General features: G+C 37.2%; 1 protein-coding gene across 1 annotated transcript in view; it reads left to right on the top strand.

The window, feature by feature from the left end:
* The window catches only part of LOC149226103 (U3 small nucleolar RNA-associated-like protein), an 83,751-nt gene extending 73,074 nt beyond the window's left edge, over window positions 1–10,677 (top strand). Inside the window, exons 4-6 of the mRNA XM_089377412.1 lie at window positions 3,646–3,818; window positions 10,029–10,212; window positions 10,338–10,677. Of these exons, the coding sequence (XP_089233538.1) occupies window positions 3,646–3,818; window positions 10,029–10,212; window positions 10,338–10,439 (459 nt within the window). The 3' untranslated portion in view covers window positions 10,440–10,677. The remainder of the gene's footprint in view (window positions 1–3,645; window positions 3,819–10,028; window positions 10,213–10,337) is intronic.
* The last annotated feature ends 9,563 nt before the right edge of the window (window positions 10,678–20,240 follow it).

The raw sequence follows: 20,240 nt of genomic DNA, 5'->3' as shown, positions 1-20,240 counted from the left end.
CAAAAAATAATTCGCTGCCATAAAATCGTTATGATATATAATCTCCACCACAGAGTTGGTATTGCTTTGATACCATGTTAAATCCTTTTATACTAGATCCAGTTTACTTCAACAATTTATTAGAAACCCAGAAAATATTTATCTTAAATATTTCTGAAATTGCTGATAAAATAAGCACACTGGTATATTAACTCTGAAAATAAAATGCAGCGGAAATAAATTGGAGTAATCAATCATACTGTAACAACAAATTTGTATCCAACACAATCTTCCTTCATATTAATTTTCTTAGGAATATTTGGGTCTAGACCCACAGAGAATACACAGAAAAATACTACTGTTGGATCCTGGAACTCGGCTCCACTGGGAAAAATTGGCCTCAAGGAAATCAGCCCCTGGAAATTGGCACTACTGAAGAAACTTGACCTCTGGAAAATTTAGCCTCATTCACCAGCCATTTGGTCCCTCTCTTTTTCCTCCTATGGCCCCTATGCAGTTAAGAAATTCGGCCTCTGGATATCTTGGCCCTCCTCCATCAATTCAGCCCTCCCCTTCAACTGACTCTGCCTCTTTCCTAGCTTCGTCTTCCCTGAAATTTCTCCTGAAGTTCCTTGCTGCAATTCTCCTCACTTCTATTCAGTTTAATTTAGCCTTTCACTTTTGGGAAAATTGCTTCCTCAACAATTGTGTGTCTTTACCTCTCCCTTATGTTTATTTTATAATTTCATTATAAGCCAAAATCCCTAACCCTAATCTCCTAAGTGATCAGTGGCTAGGATTAAATCTTAAGCCTGATTTGAGATCAACGTTTGAGTTTATATCTAAATCACTTAGAGAATTTTATTATTTATCCTTAGAACTTTGGCTTAATGATCCACAGTAAAATTAAATTAATCATTGTACTTTTCCTAAGTTAACCTTAGGAAAGAAATCATGAAATCACTTACTCCACCAAGGAAGGCAATCAAATATCTTCTACATGATAAAGATACCAAGCCAATGTAGAAGACTTCTGAGGCTATAAAATCAACATGGTTTTGTTACATAGCTTTTCAAAACCCCCAATGCATGGGAAATTCAAATGTCTAATCTAGTGTAGATCATGGCATACATCAGACTTAAAAAACACACATGTATGGTACACCGGCCATGTCTTCTACCTCTTCTTGTGCCTTGGGACACTGATTTGTAGATTACTTTACATCCACAGGAATAGGAACCTTGACTGGATTGCATTCTCATTTCTCACATGTTAAACCTCTACATTGTTGTCTCAACATATCTCCTTTGATTTAGCCAGAGTTCCCTCTTTGCCTGATATCTTCTAATTTCCTTGTCCAAAATAAATTTGGAATACCAAAGATATTTCAGATCAATTTCAGAATATAACTGAGTTTTGACATCCTTGATGATTTTCTTGTTTTTTCCAATCAGCGACATATCATCCACATACAAAGCCAATAAATAAAATGATCACCAACCACCTTGGAATACACAAAGTCATTGACTTTGCTTCTAGAGAAACCAAATCCTGATATAAGGCAAACACAAACAAAGGTTGAATAAAGATGACTGGGCGTTTACTTAAAATTGGGATTTCAAGTATTCAGTAACAATATGATCTACCCACAAAACTGATGGCCCTCTTGCATGATATGCAGCTTATCTCTCGGATAATCAAATAAAACTTAAAGCTTACCTCTAGTTTCCCCGTCCAATTCAACTTCAACCATTCCTTCAAGAAATAACAGTCTGCACCAGTTTTTAAACCTGCAAATGAAAGCCTGCTCATGGACCACATTAGCTAAAATAAGACTCTTCAAAAGAAATATTAGCACTGGGAAATGATCAAATCCACTAAATAACATCTTGAGACTCTACCCCTTGGAAAGCGAGAGAGGGAGGGGGGGTTTAACCAATGCACCTTAACAGATATTTTGGATGCGGCTTCAAGCTGCCCTGCTTGAAAGAGGAGCCAAAAGGCATGTTAGAGGGTTTTTTTACTTCAGTATCTGTACGAGATTGATATAAATGGCCCCTCTAGGTTGTCTGGCTTCAGTGTTGGGATATGGACCTAAATGAAATTTTGAATGAATGGGATTGAGTTGAAATTAGACATAAAAAGTTGCATTGATATAGCAACAGTATCTGGAACCTTCCCTGTACACTTAGGACTGCAGTATCTTTAGTGGGAGGACAGGATGATGGATGCAGCTCAGGTGGAACCCTATCCAGAGAATAGATATATTTCTTAATTTCAAGGAACTTGTCACATTGGAGTAACACTGGGCATGGTAAGAGTCTTCACCTGGAATTATGAAAACGTTTTAATCTATTGGTCTACCCATTTTTGTTTCCTATGAAAATATGGTATTTTTGAGATGTTTACCTCTTTTATATGTCAATATTGGTTGTTCTCTTTCCCCTTGATGATTTGACAGTACTGCTTAGTGCTTCTTATTTCTTTGTTGGAGACAGTTCAAAACTTCAAGCACATGCCCAATACTTTTTCACTTTTACAGACTGACATTAAAGCATGCTTTGGTGATAGGCACAAACCACTCTGGCCCTAAAGTCAATTGATGGGCAATGGTCAAGTTTTGGCCTCCAGTCCTCCAAAATCAACCAAAGGGGATGAACTAGAAAGGATCCTGGCTACATGAGAAATTCTCTTCATCTTAAGGCCAATGATGCTAGAAGTAGCCACCCCTTAAAATAATAAAGATCTATTGATTCAACTTCTATCTTCGTTGAGAGAAGGCTGGTCCTATGCTTGCTGGCAACTCGTTATTTCTTTCCAGTCTTGTTTATTGAGCTACTTTTTATTACATGCACATGTCTCTTCAAATTTCATGCCTTTTACTAGTATTTCTAAAAGAATCTGCAGATGAGCAGGCAAATTATGCTGTTAAAAAGGACCCTAATTTCAAAAGTTGATTCCCCCATTCACAGTGCCATGGAATTGCCTATTCTGAAAGTTCATTATCATTTAAATTCATGAAAAGCTGCAGCCCAGTTGTTTCAATCATTGTGTCACAAAAACACAAACTATTAGAATTGCCATTTATCTTAGTTTAATTGCTGTACACTTAATCTCATGGCCCTATCTTTGATCACTAGTGGACGTTAATGATTGATATATAAATTTTTTTCTTTTGTCCATTCTTTTTTTCTTTTGCATGGGTGTCATATTACTTGGTTGTCTCACTGATTTATAGTATTATCTTTTGCAATAACTATTCTTATGAAGAACCCTTTTGTGGCAGAATTGTTATGTTTTGCTTAAGTTGGTTGCATGGAGTACTGTTATTATTTGTTACTTATGGTTCTGGATTATACAATGAAAGTAGAGAGGTACCGAGTTGGTTGCATGGAGTACTGTTATTATTTGTTACTTATGGTTCTGGATTATACAATGAAAGTAGAGAGGTACCGCCACCTATGTGAAGTTTCAAGTATGAGAACTTAAATATCGTAAGGTTGTATGTGAAGAAGTATATGTAGTTATACGTTCAAACTTTTTAAGTTTTTCAGGTTGTGGTTCAGAGTGCAAATATAATTGACGTATAGTTCTTTTCTTATATGAATTCCGTCTTGCATGTGAGCATGAAGTAGTGAGCACTGACTTTTTCTAGTTTGCTGCAGGCCATGGAATTTTTTTCAAGCCAAAGGGATTATTTTGATTGGATATTGGACATGCTTGGACATGTAATTTCTGTTGGAAGTGGAGGAAGGGAAGCAGCTACCCTTGCTTGTACTGCTCTGGATTGGGTTCTTCAAAATCGAGGGGTTCAGTGTGCTAGAGAAATGTACAATCGGTGAGCATATCTGCCACTGCCTTGTATTTTGAGTCAAGCTTTAAACCATTTTGTAGGTGCCAAACTTCTATTTGGTTGACATGAAATTTGTAAAATGATTGCTTTCATTTCTGTCAATTGGACTGAACTCATTTTCTGATTGTTATTGCTTTGGAATATCTGTTATGTTAACAAAAAAAATGCCAGAATAAGATATATATTTAGTGGATGTATTTTCATGTTTTAGGAATTCTCTTTCTGTTTCAAGAATGAAGAAAATATCATGTAGCTTGTGAAAAATTATCCAATCTCTCAAAACAACTTTTCAGTTGTTGTTTTCACTGTCAGTTTTGAATACTGAAAGCTGAGTCTTGACTATCTGTTCCTATTATTTGTGTATTGAAGCAAATCATGCTAATTTGGCTATCATTCAGTGTCTAATGTTTTAGTTTTACAGAAAACAAGCATGTTTTGGGAATACAACCATACACAAAAATTTTGTAGCCTTGTGCCTAGAGTGGTCCTATCTGTGGGTAGATTTGGAGATATTGATAGGTTGCTGAACAACAGAAAGATTCATGCACATGATTATGAAATGAGCCTTTGGGAATTGATAGTTCTCATTATTCTTTTGAAAAGTACGTCTTCATGGTTGGTTTCTACATCATTCATCTACATGTTGCCTGAGATCTTGTTGTATCTCAACTGCTTCCCTGATCCTTCCTTCTCTCGAATTAATCTCATTCTTGACAAATCTATAAGTCGACTTAGTCACTGGGGATTAAAGGTTGGAAGATGATGTCAAATTTTACAATTTTTGTCAGATCTTCACCAAGCTAAAGAGTTGAGACTAAAACAGTTAGTGCATTGGCTTTTTCATGTATAAGTGATCTGTGAACTGGGGCATACAAAGCTCAAAACTTCCTGTTATCATTTGGCCATGGAAATCCTCATTTTGCCCTTGTAAATCAATTTTATTAGTGAATTGATGGTAAAATATCTGTTCCAGCAACCTAAGTAAATTAAATCTTTATGATTTCCTTACTGAAAAATTAATTTAAATTGAATTCTTTAGCTCATGGAATAAAACACACTGGCTTGAAATTTAACGGGAAATAGAAAATCAACAAAAGCTACAGAAAACCAATTTCCAAAATACACACAAATTCCTTCCACTGTTGCAAACATATTGATTTTATTGCGACACAATCTTGAAATCACAAATTGTTGGCCTAGCCAATGTTTGCTGATTTTTACCAATATTTTCTCGATTTTTATGATTTTTTGGTTTTCCAAATCCCTACCATTTTTATCCCGATGCCGATGTTTGCAACATCGATTTTTTCCCTTCAAATATCAGCTTTTTATTAAAATTACTACAAGCTTACAAGTACCCTCCCAAACTGGGAAAATAGCTCACTGAAGGAACAAGAAAAGATTACAGAAAAACATGGCTGTTCTAGTATACTGTACAGCCTGTATGGCCCTACGAAAGCCTGCTGTAAAACCCTGCTGCTACTTCTGGAATTTGTTCCATAAATTTGTATGGCCTCCCTTCCCTTTTGCTTGGTTGTAATTTGTAAAGCCTCCTAAAGTTGCCTCTGCACCTGCTGCGTATGACCCCTTTAATTTTTGAGAGCTGGGTGAATCTTCTTTTGTTGTTGACACTGTTTCTTATTTTCTCCTTTGGACTTGCAAACGGAGTGAAAATCCTTTATCACTCACTTGTGTTTTTTCAAATATTCTGTGTGTATTACACTGTTTGTCTTTTTTTTTTTTTAACTTTATCTTTCTTTTATAACATTGAGTTGATGACCAAGTCTCCATAACCCTAATGTCTTAATTAGATTGACGGTTGAGACTAAATCCCAATCAACATGTAAATCACTAATGTAAATACTTTACATTTTATTAGACATTGATCAATTCACTAATAAAAGATTCTTCACTTTAATTGAAGTGAATTACAAAATAGAAAGGACCTTTTTGGTCGATTTCCAAATTCTGACACTAGACCTGTGTAGAAGTTCCTATCTGATGCTATAAACATCAACACTCCCTCTTAGTGTGGAAGGAACTTTTTGAAGAGTCACCTGGGACTGGCTTTCCCTCTTGTCTTGGCACAACGCCCCACATATCATTCTCCACCATAGCATTCCTCCAAACTTTCCTGTTTTCTGCTTCTTCTTGCTACTTATTAGTGCCATATAGTTTGAGTTGATGACCAAGTCTCCATAACCCTAATGTCTCAATTAGATTGACGGTTGAGACTAAATCCCAATCAACATGTAAATCACAAATGTAAATACTTTACATTTTATTAGACATTGATCAGTTCACTAATAAAAGATTCTTCACTTTAATTGAAGTGAATTACAAAATAGAAAGGACCTTTTTGGTCGATTTCCAAATTCTGACACTAGACCTGTGTAGAAGTTCCTATCTGATGCTATAAACATCAACACTCCCTCTTAGTGTGGAAGGAACTTCTTGAAGAGTCACCTGGGACTGGCTTTCCCTTTGGTCTTGGCACAATGCCCCACATATCATTCCTCCAAACTTTCCTGTTTTCTGCTTCTTCTTGCTACTTATTAGTGCCATATAGTTTGAAAATTTCTTCAAAGGCTTGCTCTCCCTGATTGCCCTCCAAGGACCCTCCATATGCTCCTCAATGTCTACATGAAACTTAGAGGTTTCCTGACAGAACTAGGAGGAGATGACCTCTCCTCCTCATTTGAAGTTTGACTTCCTGAACTAGAAGCTACTGATCTAGACTCAAACTTTGGAGCTTCTTGCTCCGCATCCTCTGTCACTGGTAGAGTTTCATGTGGCTTCTTAGATGCAAGGGTCCTCCTCTAATTTCACATCTTGGCTCACCACAGTCCTCCGCTATGTTGGAATGAAAATACTATAAGCCTCCGAAGTCTTGCTATATCCCACAAACACACATTTTATGTTGGAGGGCTTCATCCTGGTTTTCTTCTCTCCTGGTATTGTCTATACACTAGACAACCAAAGATAGATAAGTGGCTCACCGCTGGCTTCACACCAGTGTAGTGTATGTTTCCTTTGGTGTCTTGTCCTCCAAGATTCTGTGAGGACTCCTGTTTTAGATGCAGACCACCATACCGCATGCCTTTTCCCAAAGGAACATGGGCAAATCTTGATCATGGATCATGGTCTTAGCAACCTATACGATTGACTTGTTCTTGTTCTTCGTCTTCACAACCCCATTTTGCTATCGGTTGTAAGAAACTGTTAGCTCCTTAATTCTTGCCTCCTTTTAGAAATTCTTGAAGTGATTAGAGGTATACTCACCCCCATTGTCTGACCTCAAGACCTTGATCTTCTTTCCTGTCTACTTCTCCACAAGAGTCTTGAACTCCTAAGACTGACTGAAGACCTCATCCTTGGTCTTCATGAAGTAGATCGATGTCTTCCTAGAGAAGTCATCAATAAAAGATATGTAATACATGCTTCTCCATATCGATGCTACTAACATCAACTCACATGCATTCGAATATATCAGTTCCCAAAACTGATTGAAGACCTCATCCTTGGTCTTTATGAAGTAGATACATGTCTTCCTAGAAAATTCATCAATAAAAGATACGTAATACGTGCCTCATCATACTGATGCTAATGGCATCAACCCACATACATTTCAATGTATCATATCCAAAATCTCCTTGGATCTAGACATGATGCATGGGAAAGTAGCCTTGGTATGCTTGCCAAGCGCACACCCTTTTCACGCCCCTTGCTACTCAATACTGAAATCTAGAAGACCAGTGATAATCTCTCTCAGAATCGAAAACTCCCTATAATGCAAGGGTCCCATCCTCCTGTGTCCCAACTCACATAGGTTGTCATTGCTATGAGCACAGGCTTGAATAGGCTCACCTTGTAACCTATATAAATTGCTCTCCCTAACCTAAATAACTTCTGCTGTGTCAGGGCTAGATCCTTCGGTCAAATAAGATTGCCCTTTATAGAACACCATGACAACACCTTTATCTTCCATGACCAAGACTAAAAGCAGGTTCTTTTTGAGCCCTAGAACGTATAACATGCCCTTCACTTCCAACGAGCCACCTGACTCAGGCTAAAATGACATTTCCCTGACTCCTTTTATTGCATAATCAAACTCCACATGTATTTTTGAGTCTTGCTTCATCGACTGGTAAACATATCCCATGATGATTTAATATGGTGAGATGCATCAGTGTCCACATACCATGCATTCTTGGAAATTGTGCTAGTAGAAATGCAATAAACAAGTCAAATTTCGCAGCAAACTCTCTCATCTAAGTTTCTACCAACGTTGCTACCTCATGTTGTTGCAACTTCCCTCTGCCCTTCTCACTCTTTCCTTTACCAAAGCCCTTTCCTTTGCCCTTATTTGATCTGTTGAAAATGTAGCGAGTAAAGGTCTTTTGGCTTGTGCCTTAGCCAGTGAAGATCTCAATTTGTCTTTCTCTAGCACGAGTGCGAGCTCATGAGTTAGACTTCAGTTAGGATGAGGTTATTTCCAGTTTACTGGAATGATCATTAAGATGGGATGTGTAGAGTTGGAGCTTCAGTTAAGTGGAGTCTTCATCAGTTTGATTATAGAACGAGGTGGCAATTATAAGTTCAATTAGAGCGAGTTAGTCTTTAGTCTTGATTGAAGGAAGAACGAGTGAAGACTCCAAGTGTTGATTGGAGAGATAAAGAATATCACTCTCAGTTAACTCGCTATCAAAACTTGACTTCTAAAATTGATATGGGCCTCCCTTGCACACTCAAATTGGGTCTATAAAGAGGAGGACGAAGGCACGTAATACACACAAATTTGTGAGATAATCTTTGATTGTGGAGAGCGCAAAATTGAGCATTAATTGTGCGCAAAGATTTAGGAGATTGTGTGCAGAATTGAGAGCTTGTGTCCTAAGAAATAGGAGATCACAAGTGTGCAAGAAAATAGGGATTTGTGCTAAAGAATAGGAGCTCCCTTGTACGCAAGGAAATAGGAGTGCGCAAGGAAGCAGGGGCTCCAATGCACACGGGAATAGGAGCTGGGATCAGGCAAGAGGTAGGGCAAGTCAAGGCTATTCAGCAGGGCAACAATTGCATGTTATAGGGCTGGGATCAAGCAGTGATCAAGGCAGGCCGAGATCAAATGTATCAGTTGAGATCAATGAGAAGAAGCAGAACACTTTCTCAAAGACAAATTGCTTTGTAATAGATCCAATTGCTCAAGAACGATCAATAAAATACCACATCAAAGAAAACAGGTTTTCCCATTTGGGCTTCTTGGCTAAACAAGCATGTCAATTTGTGTGATATGTTTTTATCTCTCGATTATTCTGTTGCTTATAGATTGTTAAGAACCTTTTTATCTTGGTGAAAGTAAATTTGGTTTCAGTTTTCAGTTTCCTTGTTTTCATTTATTCATCTAAGTAGTTGCAGAGTTTAATGGAAAATTAACATGATTGACAAGAGCCAAGTTGTCATCACCTTCCTGCCTATTGGCTTTAGACTCCTCCGAGTCTCCTCTTGGACACAATCATCCCAAAGTCTCTCAAAAGTGGGAAGGTTCTCCTATGCACAGATACCCTAGACAAATGGTTCCAAAGGCTTTAAGAATCCATTCAATGATGTATTTACCAATTCTGCATAAATCTTCTCCCCAACTGTTGCAAGTTGATCACGGATCTGAGTGATCTTCATGAAGTAACTGATAAATGAATTTGATCTGGACATCTCAATACCTCAATACCATCTCAATACCATCTTCCTGGTTATGTTTTCACTCTCGTAGAGACGATGTTTACCGAAATGCCAAACATCTCTTTGGTTGCCTTCTTCTCAGACAAGTGAGTAATGAAATGATCCTTCACTGCATCCAAGATTACTTGCATGGCTCTGAACTCCTTCTCATGAGCTTCCAATCACTGAGTATTTGTTGATGAAGGAACTACTTTGTCAACAATCTCTCATTGAGTAGCATAGCATAGGTTGACAGCTGGGTTGCTATCATTTTTCTTAATTTGCCTTGAGATGGAATGTGCCAATCAGTGACAGTTTTTTATACAATTTATATCTTTTAAATTTTGAGAATAAATTATTATGGTTGTGATTCTGGTTGTACTCAAGAAAGACTCTTTGAACCCTTCTATGATGGTGAAAACTAACAATCAAAGTTTTGCTTCTGTGTGACCTTAATTTTTATTTGCTTCTTTTTTGCAGTCTCCTAGCATTGCCAGGTCCAAGTCTTGACTTTTACAAACACTGTATTATATTTGAGTCACAACTTGCAGCAGTTGGTTGTGAGGAGGCTGCTCAAAATATGTGCAAACTATATGATTCTGCCTTGAAGCTTTATGATCAGAACATAGAATTATGGCTGGATTATTGCGCAGAAGAGTTAAAGGTCACACTTCTCTTCTGTTAATTTTTTTTTTTTTTCATTTGATTGTCGGAAATCAGAAGAATTGATATGAAAGGAAGTGTATCATATTCAGTTCTTATTTTAATAAATTTTATTTTCATGTATAGGCTGGAAGATCCAATGCAGCTAGTTCAGTTTATTGGCGTGCAAGAAAGACACTCAACGATTCCTCAGCTTTTATTGAGGCATTTCAGTCACTGCAGACTTGAGTTATTAGTATTTTTGCCCCACTTGTAATATTCAGTTGCAATGGCAACGCATTGTAGCTTAGGATACATCCTCTATCTTTAAACATGCTGTGATTCTTTCTCCCCAGCACGTCAGATAAGTGCACTGTAGATTGATATTCCCATGTACATTATACTTGAAATTTGTTTGCCTTATATAATTCCATAATCACAGGATTTGCAGGCATAAAAAAATCAAGGCAAGGAAAATTTAACTTTTCATTTGTCCAGCGAGATAGCTTTACTGGCCTTTTGCATCCAGATGTTCTCAATTTTTTTGATGTGGAATGGATAGATAACAATGCCAAAACTTGGAGATGTTTATGCTTTTAACATGGGCTTTTGTGGATTCCTGGTACACTACTAATTGAAGACCCAAAAATCAGGTTTGAAGTTAGAGATTGTCATTATTTTGTTGAAAATAAACTTCTGATAATATTGATTTGGTTCTGTGATCAACTATTATTTCTTACCATGTTATGTAAATAAGAATTGTGGTACATCAACATGGCATTTAAGCTAGTCAAGTCGTGATATTGTTTACTTAAAAAGTTAAATACCTTCTCTATCTTAAATTTTCAAACATTTTACGATTACTTAATATGGATAATGTATTCTTTTTGTCCATTTGTACTCTTGACTTTACTTTCTATAATGCTATTTCAGGTTGTTTGACATATTATTTTCTCTTGGATAAGGGTTGGTAAAGCGAGTAGTTTAGAGTGTTAAAACTTAAACCCACCATTTCTTGACAATCATTTAGATGGTTTTTGTGTTTCTATCTTGCATACACCTTTGTTTTTTTTGGTTAGGGAGTTAGGATTACCTATGGGTTTTGAATTGATGACCTTAACATCAAGGAGTGCTTTAACAGTACATCAAACCACTGTCTATTTAAAGCCCCGTGGGGGGCATACACCTTTGTTTGTTGTACCTTTTTTTGTTGTTTAATTGTTTCTTCGTTTTCGCATGTATGATGCATTGTTTTAAAAACTGGAACTGAGTTTGAACCATCCCACCTATCTAACCGAGTTTCCAAAAACAATGCTACAAGCTACTAGGCCACTGGACTACTACAAATCAGTGATCAACATGATCACTCATGGAACTCATCATTCATTCACCACTATTGGAAATGGGATCATCAACAACTACATAAAAATCCTCCAGCTCAAAGTCTTTAGACTCAGATTCCTAAACCATATTATTATTATTATTATCCAATTTTAAGGTCACGACCAAGCCCGACACCAAATTGGTGTATGAGACTCCCTTGTTTGTGGGACAAGGGATCCACCTCCGCGCATCAATTTGACTGCTAAGTCTACGAAGGCATACATACTCTACCCCCCTTTGGTTTTGAACCCGTGACCTCGTAGGAGGAAACACATGCTCTTAACCATCAGAAAAAGCTTAACATGCGTAACCAATTATTTTGGTTCGAGTGAAGGGTACATTTTTGTTAAGGCCATGGCAAAGGAGTTCGACAATCAATACCAAAAACATTAGAGGAGTTCAACAATGGATAATGACAACATCAAGGTACTAAATGGGTTCATGCTCTTGATCAAATGCTAATCCTATACCCTCAATACATGATGGAATTCAATGAAAATGTTGCAATTTTTCCAATGCCAAAATCTTGAAAATTGAAAAATGCACTGAATTTCGAGTGTGATATGAAATTCTACTTTCTCCATGTGAAGTTCGATAAGGTTGGAACCACTGTCAAGCATCCTAAAACAATTAATGGTAATGTTAAAAATTTAAGAGAAATGATCATTTTTATCCTTTTACTTTAAGAATTTAACATTACCATTGATTGCTAGCATTCCTAGGGTTGAGTTAGGTTTTTCATTTAGGTTTAGGGTTTATGAGCAATGTTGTTAAAATCACGATAATATCACGATATTATCGTTTTATCGCGTTAATTTCCCGCTGCCGATATTATCACGAGTAATATCCGAAATTTTCGCCAGTTTTTTTTTATACCCGTTTTTTTGGAAAAAATCGTGATTTTTTCCAATTTTATCACGGGCAATCGGGGCAGCGAGGTTTTATAAGGGATGCTAAATGTTCGAAATGCAATTTTTTGAAAGAAACAAATAATTTTTGAGCGGGGCAGCTTAATGATAAAGTCTAGGCCCTAGTATTGATATGCTATTCATAGTAATGTTAAATTCTTAAAGTAAAATGACGAAAATGAAGATTAAGGAGAATGTCACTTTTACTTAAATTTTTAACATTACCATGAAATGACTTAGGATGTTTGAGAGTGGTTTCGGCCTCATTGGATTTCATATGGAGAAAGTAGAATTTTAGATTTCATTCAAAATCCAGCAGAGTTATTAGTTTTTTAGGATTTCAGGATTGGGAGATTGTAATGTTTCCAGGTGACACCACCTGCCCGGACTACCCCTGCCACCAGTAGAGGATGTGGTCTATCTCCTATAGCTCCTACTTCTAGTTCTTCAGCTTCTAGAGCATAGCAGACTCCACTGCCAACTCCACCAGCACCAACATCTACATCTAGAGGGAAAGGGAAAGCTGTGGCATTTTCTCGCAAGAGGGGCAGAGGAAATCAATAGGATTAGACTTTAGTTGTTTTCTTCATTTTATTGTATATGACATTATGACATGATGAGATACATTATTATATTTTTTGTTGATATTTTGACGCTGAGTTGGGACTCAGGAGTCGGGACTTACTATTCAGGACATGATTCAATGTTATGTGTGATTTTAACACTAGAAATGATATTAAACATCTTATATATTAGTTATTTTATCATATTTATGTGTCAATGTATTTATTTTATGTTGTAGATGGTTTAGATATTGAAAAAAATTGAAAAAAATTGAAAAAAAATGAATATTTTTGTACCAAACGATTTTTTCCTCGCGCCGATATTATCCCGATAACGATTAATGCAACATTGTTTAGGAGGGGGAGGATTGGTTTTATAGCCAAGGGCGACTATTTTGGGAGGGAAAACCCCTTAGTTTCCTCCAAAACCACCTAAAAGACCACCATCGAGGCTCTCGATCTCCTCCACACATGAGAACTGACCGGTCGGTTGGGGTTGGAATTGGTCGCTTAGTGCCGATTTGTACTGATTAGGTACCAAACCAACTGGTTTGGTACCTAACTGATACAAATCAAACCCTAGGCGACCTGTTTCGTTAGGTTTTTCTGTTGGTTCATTAGCCATGCCTATTTGACTGACTAGTTTGAATGATTATCAATTCTAACCAACTAGTTTTTAAAACTATGGTGTGTATTTGGTTCATATTATTATTTATAAGATTTTTGATGTGTTTAGTTTTTGCTTCGTAATTTATGAGATGTTTTGAGGAGGTGTTCATGTGGTTGACATAAATAGATAATTGATATTTTCAAGGAATATTAATAATTTCAACAACTTTGAAACAACCCCTTGCACACACTTTTGTTGCACTAATGTGGCCACTTTTTGCGATTCTCCAACCTTCCTGTTAAAGCACCTCCATATATCAAGACATCCTAATACAAAAATTTGCATTACTATATGAATTATATGAATAATAATAATTATAATGATTTATATTTAGGGTCATGGCTAAGCCAAACACCAAATTGGTGTATGAGATCCCCTTATTTGTGGGATAAATCATTTACACTATAAAAAATGACTATACAAGCCTAAAATTTTATCTTTTGACGTGATTTTTCTCTACATTGCTAGGGATTGAGAACAAAAGAGTTCTGTAAAAATTATGTTGTGAATGGTTCTGTTTTGTTTGTTTGTTGAATTTTTAGAGTTTTATACAAGGATTTGCAGAGTGCGTAATGCTTGCCTCTTATTATCAGTGTTGCAAACATTGTGAAAAAATTGTGATAACATTGCCACCTCATGATTCTTTTTCTGGCGGAAAAATTGCCAGTTTTTAAGTTTGAAAAAATAGGGAAAATCACAATAAAATTGGGGAAAAAAATCGTAAAAATTGCCAAAAGATCCAAAAGAATTGCCTCGAGTCACTTTTTATTTGTATTTTTTTTTTTAATTGTCGATGTTTGTCTATCTTTACCAATATTTTCTTGATTTTTACGATTTTTTCATTATTTCTTGACCCTTGTGGATTTTACCTGATGCAGATTTCAGCGATATTGCTTATTATCATTTTTGAATGGGTTAGATAATGAGTTTACAGGTTTATTTTTTAATGAGATTTTTAAATGTTTTATTTTCATGTTTTTGCCCTAGGTTCGAGATTTGACGTTGAACATTAAATTGCCAACATATCAAATCTCTCCACTTTGGCACTATTCCAAACATGAGGATGAGACAAACCAAAATTAAGTTGTAATCTATGTGGGAAAGCGAATATATGTGGAAAAGCTATGATGGGAGGGATTAATTGTTTAGAAACCACTTTGCAAGAATCCCAAAGCATAAGGTTGACACTTGTACCAATTCAAGCCTAGAAATCATGCACATTGCTCATTGTTTTATTCATGAGAAGGATAAGAAGGAAGATAAAACCACTCTCCAACTTCAAATTGTTATTGTAGTAGCTAGAACCTCAAGAACCATAAGCATATTCGAGATGGGGACCATGAGAGGGATTCCTTGGATTCAACTTTCATAAGGACCTCACCTTTCTTTGTTTTGAGAAGGTGACTCAACATATAACATCTCTCATATAAGTGGTTAAAAGAAAGGAGAAGGAAGAAGTAAACAAGGTTGTGGGAGGTGTTTCATATGGAACAATGCTATGTTTAGCATTGTCAAGAACAAGCAAGGTTTGAATGCAATCTTTTTTACTTGTTTTCCTAGGGTATAAGGCCCCTGCCTTTTATGAGTTGCAAGGGCCAATCCTTAAAATTGGAAAGTTCAACATCTCTTGTTGATTGGAGGACCCAAGACAATCATGGAAAGCCATTGATGATTGGATGTATAGTGATGTTAAAAGTGGCAACTAGCGCCAAAACTCCATGTGGATCATCTTATTAATGGAAGATGATATTTTTCTTGGATCCCTCTCATCGAGAGGTGTAGGATTGATCTAAAGATCATCCAATTCCGGTAAGAAGTCATGGAGATATGAATTTATTTGTGTTATGGGACAATTCGTCAAGGTCGGCCAACAACCAAATAATCCCATCTTGTGCTCTACGTTTTAGTATAAAAGAAGAGGACTTTAAGTAATTTGACACACACTCACTCTTGTGATCTCTCTTTATCCTGTTTTTGGGTTTGATGAAGATGAGATCTAGAGGGAGTGCCCTAGGATATACGCTGGCCTAACGATGCCCTAATCAGCAGTAAAAGGAAGAAGCCTCATGATGCCCTAATGCCCTAATGCCTTAAGGAAGATAAAATCACAACCATGGAAGGTGATACTCTATAACGTTGTCAAGAAGGTGAAGGATGATTCCATTACGCTTCAAGGAGAGGCCTATATGCTAAGCAACCTAACGTTGTCTTGAAGGGGTCATATCCATAGAGAAAGAAGACTCCTAGGCTGGAGTCAATAAGGGTTTCATAGGCACCAAAAGGAGGCATGTATTCCCTGTAAAGACAAAGGCTTGAAAAGCTCTAGCCGCAATCCAATCAAGTGTCACAATCTGGTGCCCTAGACGCAGTCAAGGGAGAGATGCACACACAGTCAAGGAAGAGAGTTATATGCTGTCCAAGGAAGGGATTTAATCCGCAGTTTTAACGCAGTCAAGAGGCACTAATATGTAGCCCAATCTAGGAGCCCTAATCCGCAGTTTGATGAGGCTCCTATCTGCCCTAACAGCAGTCCAAGAAGGAGGTTCAAGCCACTGCTAACAAGGTTCCTAGCAGTTGTCAAATTGTCCATTAAACCGCTGTCCAAACAGAAGTTTAAGATGCGTTCCGATATGCCCTCATCCGCTGTCAAAGGAGGGCTAGTGTTGCCCTTTGTCATAGTCCTAATGGAGGACATCCTCGCTACAACAAATATAGGAGGAAAACCTTAATTGAAGGAGCCCTTATCTATGTATGAAAGGACCCTTAGACACAACAAGGAAAGTGGATCTAAAACTGCAGCAAGAGTTATTGTATTACAACAAGATGCTGTAGGTGGCAGCGTATATGTTTGGACATGATTTGTTCCTAGGACTGTTTACTTGGTTGGTGAATCAAAGTGCTGACAACTAAGTCAAGTATAACAAACAATGTTGTAACAAGATTATGTTGGGGTATGTATAAAGGGTTCATGAGATCTGTTGGAAGAATCTCTTGCTACAACTAGCTGCTTTGCTAGGCTGCAAGCCATAGCAAGCAGCTAAGGCTATTCCATGACAGAGCTACAGTATTGCAGTATGCAGCATGTAGGTGACAGCAAGACAGTGGTGCAACTAATGATGAAGTGCAACATAGCAGTCATTGAGTATCGATTAGTGATGGTAAAACATTAGGTGCAGATCCGTGATAAGAGCAGCTTAATGATTGGAGTAGCACAGTGACAGGAGCAACAACATGAAGTGCATAGTATGGTCATTAGTTCCAGCACTGTGATGATAAGTGCAACATGGTGCAGCACGGTGAGGTGCAACAAGTGGACGAGATGCAGCACTACGATAGGTGAAGGAGTCACCTTGGAGAATCAGTTGAAGCAGCATGTCTTCAACTGATCTCATGTATCATCTTCTTAGAGATGATCTATGCTCTTATCTAGATAAGTCAAAGTGTTGACTTCTGTTGTAAACGTATTATCTCTCTCTCTCTCTCTGCTGAACTATTGAAGAACATATAAGAAGAATTGATCAAGGGTTTCCCCACATTGGGGTTTGTCCCTGGCTAGTGCCACATCTTGTGTCTTCTTGTCTTGGCTTGTCTTCTGCAATTTATGTTTATATTCTATCTGCAGTTTACTTTAATGCTGATGGTATTGCTAATCTAGAAAAGATATTGAGCTAACTGTGAAAATGGAAATAAATTGCTCTAAGCATAGAACATACCTAAAATTAACAGATGTCTTATGGTTGCATAGATGGGAAGGGCAAGGCCTGCCTTCATTTCTTGGTGTTGGTTTTTCCTAGTACTTTAGATCGGGTCTATGTCTAATCACGATCATAAACACACTGAAATACACACAACTCGAAGCACTTTGCATAATAGAAATGCAACAACATTTAATCATTTAAGTACACAAATTTTGCAGACCCAAAACTTGTTTTTATTACAACTTTGATAAAACAAACATAGTGCTCCCGTACCAGTGATCATGGCCCTTACAAAGCCCAGATACATGGAAAACTAGGACTTGCGGTCAACTACTTATGATCCTCAATCTGCCCAAACAACAAGAAACAAATCACTGACTTGCTGTAGATGACCTTCACTTACAACCCTTTTGTCCTCTTGCGATTAGTGTACCTGGCAGATCCTTTGCCACCTTTCTCATAAAAAACTTCGCTGCTCCATTGCCTCTGCACTCCAGCTACTCACAAGGTTATTTGTACCTTAAAATATCTTGAATTCTTAGCCCAATAAGGTCAGTTTCTCATAGCGAGTAAGCTCCTTCCACGTCACTATACAATGCCCTTTGACACACTGTTCAAACACACTTAGAAGAACAAACTTAAGGACAACCTCAACAGTGAATCTACTTCACCACATTAGCCCACAACTTGTCCCTCTTGCCTCTTTTCGTCCTTGAGATAACTCGTTGCTTTGCTGTCCAGGATTGAGGCTAATTTTGGCCTCCTTTAGGGCTAAACCTTACCATAGAAACTTTGTGCTGTTCTTGAGGCGTTGCAACTCTCCACAACAAGCTGAACTGAGGCACGGTAGGCATCTTTTAGGTCTCGGTCCTCCACCCTTATGCACAAAACCAAAAACAAATCTCACACAAAATTCAACTTCTTATCTTGATGTGGACATACCTCTTCTAGCGCACACACTTCACACAGAAACTCACCTCCTTTCTTGAGCATACTCAGCCTTCTTCAACACAAGACAAACCATAAGATACTCTTCTTTCCAAGGTTGCGGCTCCTCCTGAGGTATGCGTCTCCTTTCCTGGGCAAAGATAGACATAAGATGATCACTATGATGTTTATTCGACCTCTCTTAGGTCACTTGTATTTATATCCTCTCTAACTATTGACTTAGGGGCTCTTAGCTTCATTAAAGTGCCTCCACAACAATAATTAGAATAAACAATAATTTCTTTTGGGTCTTTAGCCCACCAGCTTTGTCCAAGGCCCACCACTTGGATACATTGCCCACAAAACATCATTTTGGTGGGTCAACTCCACACAACCTAGTACCCCAAGGGTTGTGGGATTACTTGTTGAGAAATCTAAGGTATTACAGATTAGGGTTTGATTCTTCCTACTTGATAATTACTTGTGAAATTTGTTGGCATTTAAATTTTTTTGTTATGTCCTCTTCATTAAGCAATTACCAAAACCATAAAGTACATGAAAATCACAAGAGCAAGAGGAACACAAGATAGAGGCTCCAAGCCAGGGTAAAACCCCTCCAATGCGAAAACCTAGAAAAAATTCTTCTCTTCTTATAGAATCAGTTCAAAGTGAGACATTCAAGACCCAAGGACCAAGACCAAGACCTCCTCAAGCACCATGTCAACCCTCCAAATAATACTTCCTCAAACAAGCTGTTAGTCCAATTTATTGGGATAAATGAGAGAATGTATTTAAATATCAATCTGGGTTGGTAAACTTAGAAGCACACCAAGGTATATGGAACTTAGATTTAACTAACGTAGGAAGTAGTTGTTTAGATGAAAATAATGGAAATGCAAATTATAAATGTAAATTACTGATTGTAAAGAAAGCATTGAAATTCTGATCTAAAAGAAAATGTGCAAAGATTTTATGTGGAGTATAGCCAACAAGGAAGAGACTCTAACTTAGAGGTCCTGGTTGTCCTTCCTCATCATTCCTATTCCAACAAAACCAATTCCACCATAAAGCATAACACTTGATTTAAGAAAATAAGAAAAGATGAATGCATAGAAAGAGATTTCAATCCAATTCTTAGTCCACAAAGAAGAGGCTCCAACTTGGAGGCTTAGGTTGTCCTTCTTTATCCAAACTAGTCACTGAAAGGAGATCAATTCCAAAATCTAAATGATCATAACATGCTAATGAATTTATATAGAAAATATTCACAATATATCATACAAAAAACTAAAATGCTAACTTATTCACAATTATGCACATTAATTCACAAAATAATGTACTTAGCTTAGAATGGGGGCCCTCCACCTTTGCTTGGTACACCTCTAAAACAATCAGCTACAACAATTCACCATTCAAATCCCACAACAATGAAGCATAAGAAATATAGAGCAAGTCTTCAAATGTATTCAAAAAGAGAGTAATCACAATGATAATAATATATGTCCATAGTTGTTTAGTTGTTGTGCTTAAATAAGCTAAAAATATAATTAAATTAGCTATAATGGCTATACCAACCAATGAGAGTCCTATTCCACCTACTAGGGTTGAATTCATCCCTTTGTTGCACAAAATATGAGAAGTTTCCACAAAATGACAACACTGCCCTTAAATCAGGGGATTCCTTGAGTGACTGGTCAAGTTTGACCAGCTTTGACTGGGCATATTCTGACTCATTTGGAGTGTGCCAATAGGAGTCCATTCATTTTTAGTTCCTGTACTTCTCGAATCTATCTTTAGTTTGTGCCCAGGTGTCCTGCATATACGACTTCAATGGAGCCATTACGGGAGATTCTGTTTCTGCCAAAAATAAATTTTAATACCCAATTTTTACTAAAAATTAT

This window comes from Pinus tabuliformis, chromosome J, assembly GCF_031772625.1.
Source record: "Pinus tabuliformis cultivar Carrire ecotype Pingquan chromosome J, CPIR1, whole genome shotgun sequence".
NCBI classification, from domain to species: Eukaryota; Viridiplantae; Streptophyta; class Pinopsida; order Pinales; family Pinaceae; genus Pinus; species Pinus tabuliformis.
The sequence above is the reverse complement of the archived record's forward strand: the minus strand, read 5'-3'. Positions and strand labels throughout refer to the sequence as shown.